Source organism: Penaeus vannamei, chromosome 25, assembly GCF_042767895.1.
Source record: "Penaeus vannamei isolate JL-2024 chromosome 25, ASM4276789v1, whole genome shotgun sequence".
NCBI classification, from domain to species: Eukaryota; Metazoa; Arthropoda; class Malacostraca; order Decapoda; family Penaeidae; genus Penaeus; species Penaeus vannamei.
In genome coordinates, this window is record NC_091573.1 from 28,256,303 (window position 1) to 28,268,802 (window position 12,500).

At 44.2% G+C, this 12,500-nt stretch overlaps 2 protein-coding genes across 4 annotated transcripts in view; one reads left to right on the forward strand and one right to left on the reverse strand.

Moving 5' to 3' along the window:
- The window catches only part of LOC113813106 (nucleoporin p58/p45), a 50,553-nt gene extending 44,307 nt beyond the window's left edge, over positions 1-6,246 (reverse strand). The window contains exon 1 of the mRNA XM_070139372.1: positions 6,117-6,246. The gene's annotated coding sequence lies outside the window, so the exon portion shown is untranslated. The remainder of the gene's footprint in view (positions 1-6,116) is intronic.
- Positions 1-9,910, forward strand: part of LOC113827981 (uncharacterized) — a 10,443-nt gene extending 533 nt beyond the window's left edge. For 2 of the 3 annotated variants that reach the window (XM_070139379.1, XM_070139380.1), the window contains exons 2-3: positions 7,200-8,497; positions 9,388-9,910. In XM_070139379.1, the coding sequence (XP_069995480.1) occupies positions 7,292-8,497; positions 9,388-9,480 (1,299 nt within the window). In that variant the 5' untranslated portion in view covers positions 7,200-7,291 and the 3' untranslated portion in view covers positions 9,481-9,910. Of the gene's footprint in view, positions 1-6,254; positions 6,382-7,199; positions 8,498-9,387 lie in introns of those variants that run through there. The other variant, XM_027380938.2, reaches the window with a different exon arrangement.
- The last annotated feature ends 2,590 nt before the right edge of the window (positions 9,911-12,500 follow it).

Here is a 12,500-nt window from a genome sequence, read left to right on the forward strand (position 1 = left end):
CACTGACTGTGTATTCTCGTGACCTGTGTCCACCTTGTGAAACGGTCAAAACCGTTTGGCTGTGTATAATGGCGCATTCTCAGATCTAACTTCTAAAAAAATAGATATATTTTCCTCAACATCACCATGGTCTCTTTACAATGTGTCCCCCCGCCCCCCTTAACAGCAAAAAAAACAAAACAAAACAAAACCAAAACCAAAACCAAAACCGAAAACAAAAGCGCAACGATAAATGAAAGAAAATGGAAACCTGTCAGGATTCGGGAATTCCCCGTACGAGAAAAAAACAAAGAGAATGGGATCTAATCCTCACGCGCGCATTCCGATACTATGGCATATAGAGTTCACTTTAATTCCGATGCAGATGCGGAATCGAAGAGCGAATGACATAAAATATGGAATTATCATGATGATGTGATTCATTCTCTTTGATGTCTCTGTTTAATCTATTTTGCGTTATTTTTTTCTTTTTTCTTCTTTTTCATCATCTTCCTCTTCCTCTTTTCCTTTTCCTTCTTCTTCTTGTCCTTTATTCATCATCATCTTCTTCCTCTTTTTCTTCTTCGCCTCCTCCTCCTCCTTTTTTTCATCATCATATCCTCCTCCTCCTTCTTTTTCTTCTTCTCCTACTCCGCGTTCTTCTTTTTCTTCATCATCATTCACATCATCTTCCTCCTCCTCCTTCTGCTGTTCCTCTTTTTCCTTCTATCCTCCTCCTTCTATCCCTGTTTCTATTTCTTCTTCTTCTTCTTCTTCTCCCTTTTTCTTCTTCTTCTTCTTACGTGGGTGATTTCCTGCCACAGTTATTCTTGTCAAGTTGCGTTATCGGGAGAGACGAATGTCAGTGAACTTATTTTTATTTTTCTTTGTCCGGAATATGAAGTAAAAGAGGAAGTGAAAGAGTAAGGAGAAGGACCGGAAAAGAGGGATTGGATCATGTGTGAGTCAGGGTGCCCGTGATCGCACGTGGAGGGAGGAGAGGAAGGAGGGAGGGAGGGAGGGAGGATGGATGGATGGAGGGGGAGGGAGAGGATGGAGAGAGGGAGGGAGGGAAAGGATAAGGGAGGGAGGAGGGAGAGGAGGAGGAGGGGATGGGAGGGAGGAGAGGATGGAGAGAGGGAGGAGGGAAAGGATGGGGAGGGGAGGAGGGAGGGAGGGAGAGGATAGAGAGGGAGGGAGGGAGAGGATAGAGGAGGGAGGGAGGGATGAGGAGGGAGGGAGAGGATAGAGGGAGGGAGGGAGGGGGAGAGGGGGGAGGAGGGGGAGGGAGGGAAAGGATAGAGGGAGGGGAGGAGAAGGAGGGAGTGAGAGGATAGAGGGAGGGAGGGAGGGAGGGGAGTGTGAGGGAGGGAGGGAGGAAGGGAGGGGTGAAGGAGGGAGGGAGGGAGGGAGAGGGGGTGAGGGAGGAGGGAGGGAGGGAGGGAGAGGATGGATGGAGGGAGATGAAGGAGGCAGGGAGGGAGGGAGGGAGAGTGTGAAGGAGGGTGGGAGGGAGAGGGTAAGGGAGAGAGTGAGGGAGGGAGGGAGGGAGGGAGGGAGAGAGGAGAGGGTGAGGGTGTGAGGGTGAGGAGGAGGGGAAGGGGGATGGATGGAGAGGGGGGGAGACAGAAAGAGGCTTGAGAGGAGGGAGAGGGGAGAGGAAGGGTAAGGAGAGAGAGGGTGAGGACCGGAGGGAGAGAGGGTGAGGAGGGAGGGAGAGAGGGAGGGGAGAGGGTGAGGGAGGGAGGGAGGGAGAGGGTGAGGTGAGGTGAGGGAGGAAGAGGGTGAGGGGGGGGGAGGGAGGAGGGTGAGGAGGGAGGGAGGGAGGGAGAGGGTGAGGGAGGGAAGGGAGGGAGAGGGTGAGGGAGGGAGGGAGGGAGAGGGTGAGGAGGAGGGAGGGAGGGAGAGGGTCGAATAGGAGAGGGAGACAGAAGGAGGAAGGGAGGGGAGGGAGAGGAGAGGGTGAGGGAGGGAGGGAGGGAGGGAGAGGGTGAGGGAGGGGAGGAGAGGATGGATGGAGGGAGACGAAGGAGGCAGGGAGGGAGGGAGGGAGAGGGAGAGGGTCAGGGTAAGGGAGAGGGTGAGGGAGGGAGGGAGGGAGGGAAGGGTGAGGGAGGGGAGGAGAGGGGTGAGGGTGGGAGGGAGGGAGAGAGGTGGGAGGAGGGAGGGAGGGAGAAGAGGGTGAGGGAGGGGGGAGAAGAGGGTGAGGGAGGGAGGGAGGGAGAGGTGAGGGAGGGAGGGAGGGAGAGGGTGAGGGGAGGGAGGGAGGGAGGAGAGGGTGAGGGAGGGAGGGAGGGAGAGGGTGAGGGAGTGGAGGGAGGGAGAGGGTGAAAGGGAGGGAGGGAGGGAGAGTGAGGGTGAGGGAGGGAGGGAGGGAAGGAGGAGAGGGTGAGGGAGGGAGGGGAGGGAGGGTGAGGGAGGGAGGGGAGGAGAGAGGTGAGGGAGGGAGGGAGGGAGAGGGTGAGGGAGGGAGGGAGGGATAGGGGTGAGGGAGGGAGGGAGGGAGAGGGTGAGGGAGGGAGGGAGGGAGAGGGTGAGGGAGGGAGGGAGGGAGAGGGTGAGGGAGGGAGGGAGGGAGAGAGAGGGAGGGAGGGGAGGAGGGAGGGTGAGGGAGGGGAGGGAGGGAGAGGGTGAGGGAGGGAGGGAGGGAGAGGGTGAGGGGAGGGAGGGGGAGGGTGAAGGGAGGGTGAGGGAGGGAAGAGGGTGAGGGAGGGGAGGAGGGAGAAAGGGAGTGAGGGAGGGAGGGAGGGAGGGAGAGGGTGAGGGAGGGAGGGAGGGAGAGGATGAGGGAGGGAGGGAAGGGTGAGGAGGGAGGGAGAGGAGGGAGGGAGGGAGAGGGTGAGGGAGGAGGGAGGGAGGAGGAGAAGGGGGAGGGAGGGAGGGAGGGAGAGGGTGAGGGAGGGAGAGGGTGATGGAGGGAGGGTGAGAGGGTGAGAGGAGGGAGAGGTGAGAGGGAGGGAGAGGGTGAGGGTGAGAGAGGAGGGAGGGAGAGGTGAGAGAGGGAGGGGAGGAGAGGGTGAGGGAGGGAGGGAAGGATGGAGGGATGGAGAGTAGAGGGTTGGAGATAGAGGGAAAGGAGGGAGGGAAGGAGGGTGAGAAAGAGAGAAAGAGAAAGAGAGAGAGAGAGAGGGAGGGAGAGAGAGAGGAGAGAGGGAGAGAGAGAGAGAGAGAGAGAGAGAGAGAGAGGGAGAGGGAAAGAGAGGGAGAGAGAGAGAGAGAGAAGGAGAGAGATAGAGAGATGGAGGGAGAGAGAGGGAGAGAGAGGGAGAGAGAGGAGAGGGAGAGGAGAGAGAGAGAGAGAGAGAGAGAGAGAGAGAGAGAGAGGGAGGAGAGAGGGGGAAGAGAGGGAGAGAGGGAGAGAGGGAGAGAGAGAGAGGGAGAGAGGGGAAGGAGGGAGGATGGAAGGGATGGAGGAAATTGAGGGAGAGAGGTGAGGAGAGAGAGAGGGAAGGAAGGAGGAAGGGAGGGACTGATAAAGGGATGGATAGATGGGTGGATGAAGGAAGGGAAGGAAGGGAAGGAAGGATGGAAGGGAAGGAAGGGGGAAAGAGGAAAGGATGGAATGAGGGAAAGGAAGGAGGAAGGGAAGGAGGAAGAGGAAGGAGGGAAAAGGAAGGAGGAAGGGAAGGAGGAAGGCGAGAGGAAGGAGGAAGGGAGGGAGGGAGGGAGGGAGGGAGGGAGGGGAGGGGGAAGGGAGGAAGAGGAGAGAGGAGAGAGCGAGAGAGAGAGAGAGAGAGAGAGAGAGAGAGAGAGAGAGAGAGAGAGAGAGAGAGAGAGAGAGAGAGAGAGAGAGAGAGAGAGAGAGAGCTTAAAGGAGAATATATGAGAGGAGAAAGAGAGAAGAAGAAGGAGAGAGAAATGAAAAGAAAAGAAAAGGAGAGGAAATTAAATGAAAGAAAAAACAAAAGAGAGAAGAGGAGGGAGAGAGAAAGAAAGACAGATAATCAAACCAAAACAAAACAAACTCTACACCACAAACACACACGTCATCACACACCACACCCACATCCCCCCCCCACATCATTTATTCTCCCATTCCCTTCCCTCCGTATTCTATCTCTTTTCCTTTATCACCGTCTCCCTTTTTACAGTCGTCTTGCATCATCTTTCTTTCGTAGTAAACTCCGCTATGACTCACAGTCACGTGATCAGCCGGAAAACCTCTCCGATGTCGTTCTTGTGTCGCGTGCTGTATCCGTCGCTTGATGGTGATTCATTTTGGGGGAAATAAATGTATCATTGTTTGCTTGGCTTTGTTTGGAGGTTTCAGGGGGAGGGGGAGGTGGGGGGGTAGAGGGGGGGAGGAGGGGGGGTTTGAGGGGGGGGGGGAGGAGGAGGAGGAGGAGGAGGAGGTGGGGGAGGGAGGAGGAGGTGGGGGAGGAGGAGGAGATAGATGGGGGGAGGAGGTGGAGGAGGTGGGGGAGGAGGAGGAGAGAAGGAGTAGGAGGAAGAGGAGGAGGAGAGAAGGAGTAGGAGGAAGAGGGAGGAATAGGAGGAGGAGGAGAGGAGGAGGACGGGGAGGGGAGAAAGGAGGGAGAGAGGAGGAGGAGGAGGAGGAGGAGGAGGAGGGGGAGGGAAGGAGGAGGAGGAGGAGGGAGGTGGTGGTGGTGGATGTGGAGGAGGAGGAGGACGGGGAGGGGAGAAGGAGGGAGAGTAGGAGGAGGAGGAGGAGGAGGAGGAGGACGGAGAGGGGGAGGGAAAGGGAGGAGGAGGAGGAGGAGGTGGTGGTGGTGGTGGATGTGGAGGAGGAAGGGAAGAAGGGGAGGAGGAGGTGGAGGAGGGGAAGGAGTAGGAAAGGTAGGATAATGATGAGAAGAAGGAGGAGAAGGAGAAAGAGAAGAAAAGAAGAAAGAATAGCAAGAGAAGCTAAAGTTAAATCTGATGGAAAGAAGAAAGGGCGATGAGAAATCAAGTAAGAGGAAGATTAAAAAAGGAGAAGGAAACGGAAAATGATAAAGTAATAAAGAAAATGACAAAGAAGAAGCAGGAGAGATAACTACCAATATTGAACACTCGAACATGATAATACACAGAAATTTCTAGAAAAAAAAACAGGTCACAAGAAACACTTTATTATCAGCTGTGTGTAGTTTCACTTACTAAGATTAACAAACTATTTTAAGAGTATGTACTTCAGTGTTGACAAGAGTGAAAGAGGTTGGGAACCTTGCAACTTTGGAAAAAGAGAGAGAGAAAGAGGAATTGAGTAAGAGGGAGGGAGAGGGAGAGGGAGAGGGAGAGGGAGAGGGAGAGGGAGAGGGAGAGAGAGAGGGAGAGGGAGAGGGAGAGGGAGAGGGAGAGGGAGAGGAGAGGGAGAGGGAGAGGGAGAGGGAGAGGGAGAGAGAGAGAGAGAGAGAGAGAGAGAGAGAGAGAGAGAGAGAGAGAGAGAGAGAGAGAGAGAGAGAGAGAGAGAAATGATGTTGATAATGATGATGAAGATGATGGCGATACTTAAGTTAATAATCTTACGGTATTAGTAATAGTCTTGTCTAAACAACGCGATTTAACTAACTTCATAACTAAACTAATTCTTAAATTAAAAGAACAAAACGACAAAAAAACGTAGAGTAAAGATCTTTAGGCATAAAAAATACTTTAGAAGGGATGAAAAGGAAAAAAAGGTATTAGTAACAATATACACCCGAAACTCGCCATTCAACGCATCTAATGTGAACCCCCTGTTTCGAACCTCGAATGCGGGTAAAAAAATCAGAGATGAATTTGTAGAAAACGTCAGATTTTCCACATACATAGGAGCTATTTTCACTAACACCTATGACGAAAACAATGCTGAGATTAGTGTTTTTTTTTCTTTTTTACTGAATTCCCTAGTTTTCTCAACTGCATCATGCGGAGCTGAGTAAAGAGAAGAGGAAAATACGGAGCTTCGAGCCATAGTGCTTCAGGCGGGTGCTTCGTAACAGCTGGGCAGAAAACAAAACAAATGGAGTACTTCCAAAAAAATGATTAGTGTAAACAGACTGCTCACCGTTATACATGGAAGAAAATTAGCTTTCCTTGTGCACTTCCTAAGGGGTGACAGTTTGGAGATAAGATTACTCGCTGCTATGCTAATGGGAAACCAAAGAAGCAGACCAAAGACAAGATTTATAAACAACATCAAGATAATCTCTTACCATATTTAGATCATCTTAATGTTGACCCTAAATCTCGTCATCGGTCTTCTCCTTACTATGGCAGGAGCTGAAAGACTGGCACAAGACCGAGAACAATGGAGGGAGCTTATGCAGAGAGCCACGGCGAGTCGAGCATGAAGACATGAACAAACCGTCGCCGTTGTGGATAATGCGAAACACTTCCACGACTTTGCATTGTTTGTTTCTGAAACAGGGGTCGAAGCGGGTGGTTCACACTGACAAAGCGGTTTGGCGAACTTTGCAGGTGGTGATATGTCACTAATATATATGTTATTTTTATTTAAAGCATTTCTATACTTAAATATATTTACTTTAAAAAATAGTGACGTAAGAAATATGTATTAACGCGTATTACCAATATTGTTGTTCTTGATATTATTATCATTATTGTTATCATTATTATTATTGTTATAATTATCATTATTAGTAGTAGTATCATCCTTGTTATAACAATTACTATTATCATTATCGTTAATTTGTATTTTTGTCATTATCATTAATATTATTATTATTTCTATGATCATCATTATCTGACCTTCATCTATATCACGTCAATGTAATGTTCATGATTTTCATTATTGTTGTTGATGTTATTACTTTTACTAATGATAATAACAGTAGTAGCAATAACGATATTATTATTATTACCATCATTATTATTGTTATTGTTTTGCTATTATTATTACTGTTGCTATGACTATTGTTATTATTATCATTATTATTGTTGTTGATGCTGTTGTTGTTATTACATTATAATGTTACATATGTTACATATTTGAATGTTTAAACGTCACGAGAATTTTGGAAAGATATTTTTATATATATATTTAATAAACTGTTTTTTAACTAAGTATGACCCATATTTTCCCTGATACTTTTTCACTGTCATTTCACGCACAACAAAATATCTTCCTCATTTATCATCATTAGCTTCATATATATATATATATATATATATATATATATATATATATATATATATATATATATATATATATATAACCCACTTGGATTAGCAAACTTAATGTTAATCATTTTTCTTCTTTTTCTCGTACACTACAGATGCTACACACGGTCTTCCACAGCAACTTCACTCCCTCGATCGCCAGAAGAACATGATAATGAAATACAGCATTGAATAACCACTCCTCACGATGGAGTTCCAGCAAACCCTTCACAATCACAGCAATGGTGGCAGTTCCTCCTGCTTCACCACGCTGCCTGATAGCTTGTGGAATAATCTTCAGATGCGAGTGATGCTTAATGGAACAGATTTCCCTCATGACTGGGAAGATCTGTGGTACTACGAAACAAAATACTCGCGGGAGACTCCCATTATCACGTGGGAACAGCTGTCTCAGGACTGTCAGATCGAGCAGATCTTCCTCCTCGTCGTGGCCGTCCTAGTGACCATCATAACGGTGATAGGGAACGTGTTCATCCTTATGGTGATCGTATCTACAGGCTTAGTGTACCAGGACACGTTCCTGATCCGCACGGCGCTGGCCATTGCGGATCTGCTGCTTGGGCTGATGCCGGCGGCCCTGGCGGTGTTCGACCACATGACCCTCATGAGTGGCACCACGACCCTCGCGCACCTCCTGCCGAAGACCTTCTGGCCGGGCCTGGCGCACGAGAGCTCCGCCAAAATGCAGCTGGAGTTCCACCTCCTGCGCTTCGAAAGGGGCGGGTATCCCCTGGCGTGCGCGATCGTCCTCACCTTGAGCATGTCCTTCTCGATGTTCATCCTGGCCCTCCTGAGCATCGAGCGGCTGTGCGTGGTCTTCGGGAAGCCGCTTCGAAGGTCGTCCATCGTCCTGGGCTTGGCGCTGGCGTTCGTGGTGAGCCTGCTCATCTCCCTCATGCTCAACTGGTGCCACGACCACCGCGCCTTCACCGGCTACTTCGACCCTGTCACGAAGCTGACGCTGGGGGTCAACGCCACCTACGTCGACACGACCGAGTGGCGCTTCGTCGTGTCCATCGTCATCTGGGTCGTGACGGGCGTGACGGTGGTCGTCGTCACCGTCGTCACACTCCTCCAGCTGCGGCGCCACGACCAGCAGGCGCGGGAGAACCTCACCATCCACTCGGCCCATCGCGTGCCCGAGATGAGGCGCCTGACGGAGACGCTGACGTACATGGTCCTCCTGTTCACCCTGTCGTGCGTCCCTTGCATCCTGGACATCGCGACCGACCTGAGGTGGCCCGTGGGACACCACCTGGCCTGGTGGACCTTCATGGCCGGCTCCTCGTGGAACTGGGCGCTCTACACCCTCCGCGGGGAGAAGTTCTGGAGGCACGCCAAGGGGCTCTTCGGGGACGCCGCCCACGCCCACAGGCCGCACATCCGCCTCAAGGTATGCGCTGGGGAGGAGACGGAGGAAAATAGACAGAACGATAGATACACTGGTAGACAGATAGTGAATTCAGTGTCCATATAGATAGATAAATCGTGCGTGGTGCTACACCTACATCTTGACAGGTAGACAAATGGAAGAAATAGATAGACATAGATACACAGGAAGATAGATAGTGGATCCGATGTTCATAAACATACTTATATAGATCGTGGGTAACTCTAATTTAGATCTTAGCAGGTAGACATGAACAGTAGCAGATACGAATTAAGATATAAATAGAGGTACAGAAAAAATAGGTAGGAAAACATTGATAATTAGATAGGAAAAGATTGATAAAAAACATAATATATAAAAAAGACAAATCGACATTAGACTAAAAAATGATATATCGACAGGAAAATAATAATGTATAGTTATATATATATATATATATATATATATATAAAAACAGATTGATTAATAGATTGATAAATATATGCATTCCTATTTCATTTTATGGAAAAGAAAGTTAAAATGATTATAATAATAATTCCCTTATATTTTTTTTTTCAAATATATCACTGAAAAAAAAAAATATATATAGACACACATGAAAAATATATTTTTTCATAATCTGTATCCATTTGAATAATAATACACACACACACACACACACACACACACACACACACACACACACACACACACACAGACACACACACATATATATATATATATATATATATATATATATATATATATATATATATATATATATATATATATATATATATATATATATATATATATATATATATATATATATATATATATACACATACATATAAAAAACATTAACGTTTTCCGCAATTCTAATAAATGTATATTTATTTCTCCTGTCTTTGCAGAGCAGAAAAACGAAAATTCTTTTCAGCGAAGCGAACGCACAGGACAGCGGGCAGTACAACGAATGCATGTCGGCGAGCTTCAGTGGACAGTAGTTTTGCAGCCAAAGTGCCTTTTGAATGTTATTTAAAGGATTTATGTGTGTGTGTGTGTGTGTGTGTGTGTGTGTGTGTGTGTGTGTGTGTGTGTGTGTGTGTGTGTGTACTTAGTTTTAAGTTTCATTAATAAAATCCTAGTCATGTAATATGTTCAGATATGTTTCATTTTCATATGTCACGGATAAAAATATTAAAGGATTTATGTATGTGTCTGTGTGCGTGTGTGTGTGTGTGTGTGTGTGTGTGTGTGTGTGTGTGTGTGTGTGTGTGTGTGTGTGTGTGTGTGTGTGTGTGTGTGTGTGTGCGCGCGCGCGTGCGTGTATGTGTGTACTTAGTTTTAAGTTTCATGAATAAAATCCTAGTCATATATGTTCAGATATATTTCATTTTCATATGTCACGAATAAAAATATTTTATACCAGATTTTCACTCGCGTGTCATTCTTCGCCAGACTTTGCTTGAAAAGGGAAAAATGAGAAAAAAATATAATGAGTAATAGATATAGCAAAATATATTGACTTTAATCTCCGTATTTCAAAATGTAGAAGAGGCAAGAAAGATTAAAAATGATGATAATCATAATAGTAATAACAGTAATAATGATAATGATAATAATGAAATGATAGTAACAATAATGATGATAATGATAATAGTAACAATGATAAAAATACAGTTATTAAAAAGATGATAAAGATCATAGTGTTGATAACGGCGATAAAATGGTGATGATAAGGGTGATAATGATGATGATGATGATGATGATGATAATGAGGAGGGTGATGATAATGATAACAAAAACAACATTACAACTACTACTACTATTGCTACTAGTAATAATAATGATAGCAATGATGATAACAATAATAATGATAATGATAACAATGATAACAATAGCAACAGCCGAAGTAATAATAATGATAATAATGATGATAGTGATAATGATGATTATAAGAAAGATAATGATAATAAAAAATAATAATGATGATGATAATAACAATAATGATAATGATGATAGTAACAATCATAGTAATAATAATAATAATAATAATAATAATAATAATAATAATAATAATAATAATAATAATAATGATAATGATAATAATACAAATAATAGTAATGATAATAATAATGATAATTATAACAATACAAATAATGATTACAATAATAAGAATAACAGTAGTAGTAATGATAATGTTAATCATAATAATGATAATGATAATTATAACAATAATAATAATGAAAATGATGGTAATGATAATGATAATGATAATGATAATAATAATAATAATAATAATAGGTATGATAACAATACTACTACTACTACTACTACTAATCGTTGACCAAAAGCAAATTAGAAAGATGGCCTTTAAAGGTGGTCGCCTTATGTGTTTGAAGTGACACCATCTTTGCATACACGAGTAACGCCAGATATTTACAGTACGAACTACAATTTTGATCTTGGAAAAATATATTAAAGGTATTTTATCAACAATCCAACAGCATTCAGTCGGTCAGTTAGCCGGCCAGTCAGTCAGTTTAGTCAGTCAGTTAAACAGTCACTATATCAGTAGCCAGTTAGTAAGTCAGTTAGTCAGTGTCGGTAGCTACTAAGTCACCATGGGTCTGCTAAACATCGAATTGAACAGTATGCTCTATAAACTTAAATTTCCGACGTCTACAATTAACTATCAAAAGGAAAATGAAAAATAACCGTGAGTACTGTAAATATCTGGCGTCACTCGTGCTTGCAAAGGTTTCACTTCAAATACATAAAAGGGCCACCTTTGAAGGCCATCTAATTTGTAATTAGTTTTTAGTCAACAAATTAGAATCTTTTTGGTACATATGTTTTGGGTCATTTTTACGTCACCCCATGACGTCATGAAGTCAACTTACGTCATTTGATGTGACTTGATAAGAGCAGTCAAACAGTACAGTTTGAAGTCTCAAAATAAAATCGTAGTATCTCAATTTTCAGTCTCTGAATTGTATACGCGTTTTACGACCGTTTAATTTGAGATACAGCAAATTCGTCATATAGCAAAATAAAGTTCAGACGATTTGCTTTCCTGAATATTCGCTTATTTTCTCGCTCAGAATCCGTCTTTGGAGTCAAATTTTGCGTTGAAAAAATTTGGTCTGAGGCAGAAATGTCGTAACTTTACGACGACTGTTACGACAATATTTAAGACTTATAAAGTAGTTTGATAGCCTATTACACTCATCGATGGATTGTCTTCAAGGTAAACATTACAAAAATTCGTGTAATTCTGTTTTTTTTTTCTCTTTTTGGAAATGGTAAGTTCGGTCAAAATCAATCTCTCCCTCTCTACCTCTTCGACATTGGTCTGAATTATTGCAAAACAAGTCGGGGCTTTAATTTTCAAACCATTAGTCGGTTGAAGTTTTCACTTGACACACTTCTTCATATCATGCTAGAGTCCCAACAAACCAAAGGGCGTCACGTGATTATATTGTAGAGTCGAGTTATGGGCGTGGGAAAAACGCGAAAATGGCCAATTTTTCCATATTTCTTATTACTGCGTTTTGGCAAGCGGTTGAGTTTTCGGGTTTAGGGCTACCTTTGTGCTTGCCAGTGCAGTGATGTTAAAAATGATTATAATACTATTACTACCAATAATGATGATAATAATAACAAGAATAATAAGGATAATAATGAAAGTAATATTGATAATAATAATGATAATAATAATGAAAGTACTAATACCAATAACAGTAATGACAATGATGATTACTATTATAATCAAAACAATGCTAACAGCAAAAATCATATCAGTGACAATGAAAGCGATAAAAACAATATCATATTATGAGGGAGATTTAGAATAGTTTCCTTGTAATTCTACTCCGTTTTTTTCACTACACCTTTTATAGAAAACAAAGATTTAATGGGGGACTAAATAATATTTGACAGATATCGCTTTCGAATTGGCCTCATTTGTTTTCATTATTGAGAGTATACTGTATAGCTATATCTATACATAAAAATATACATA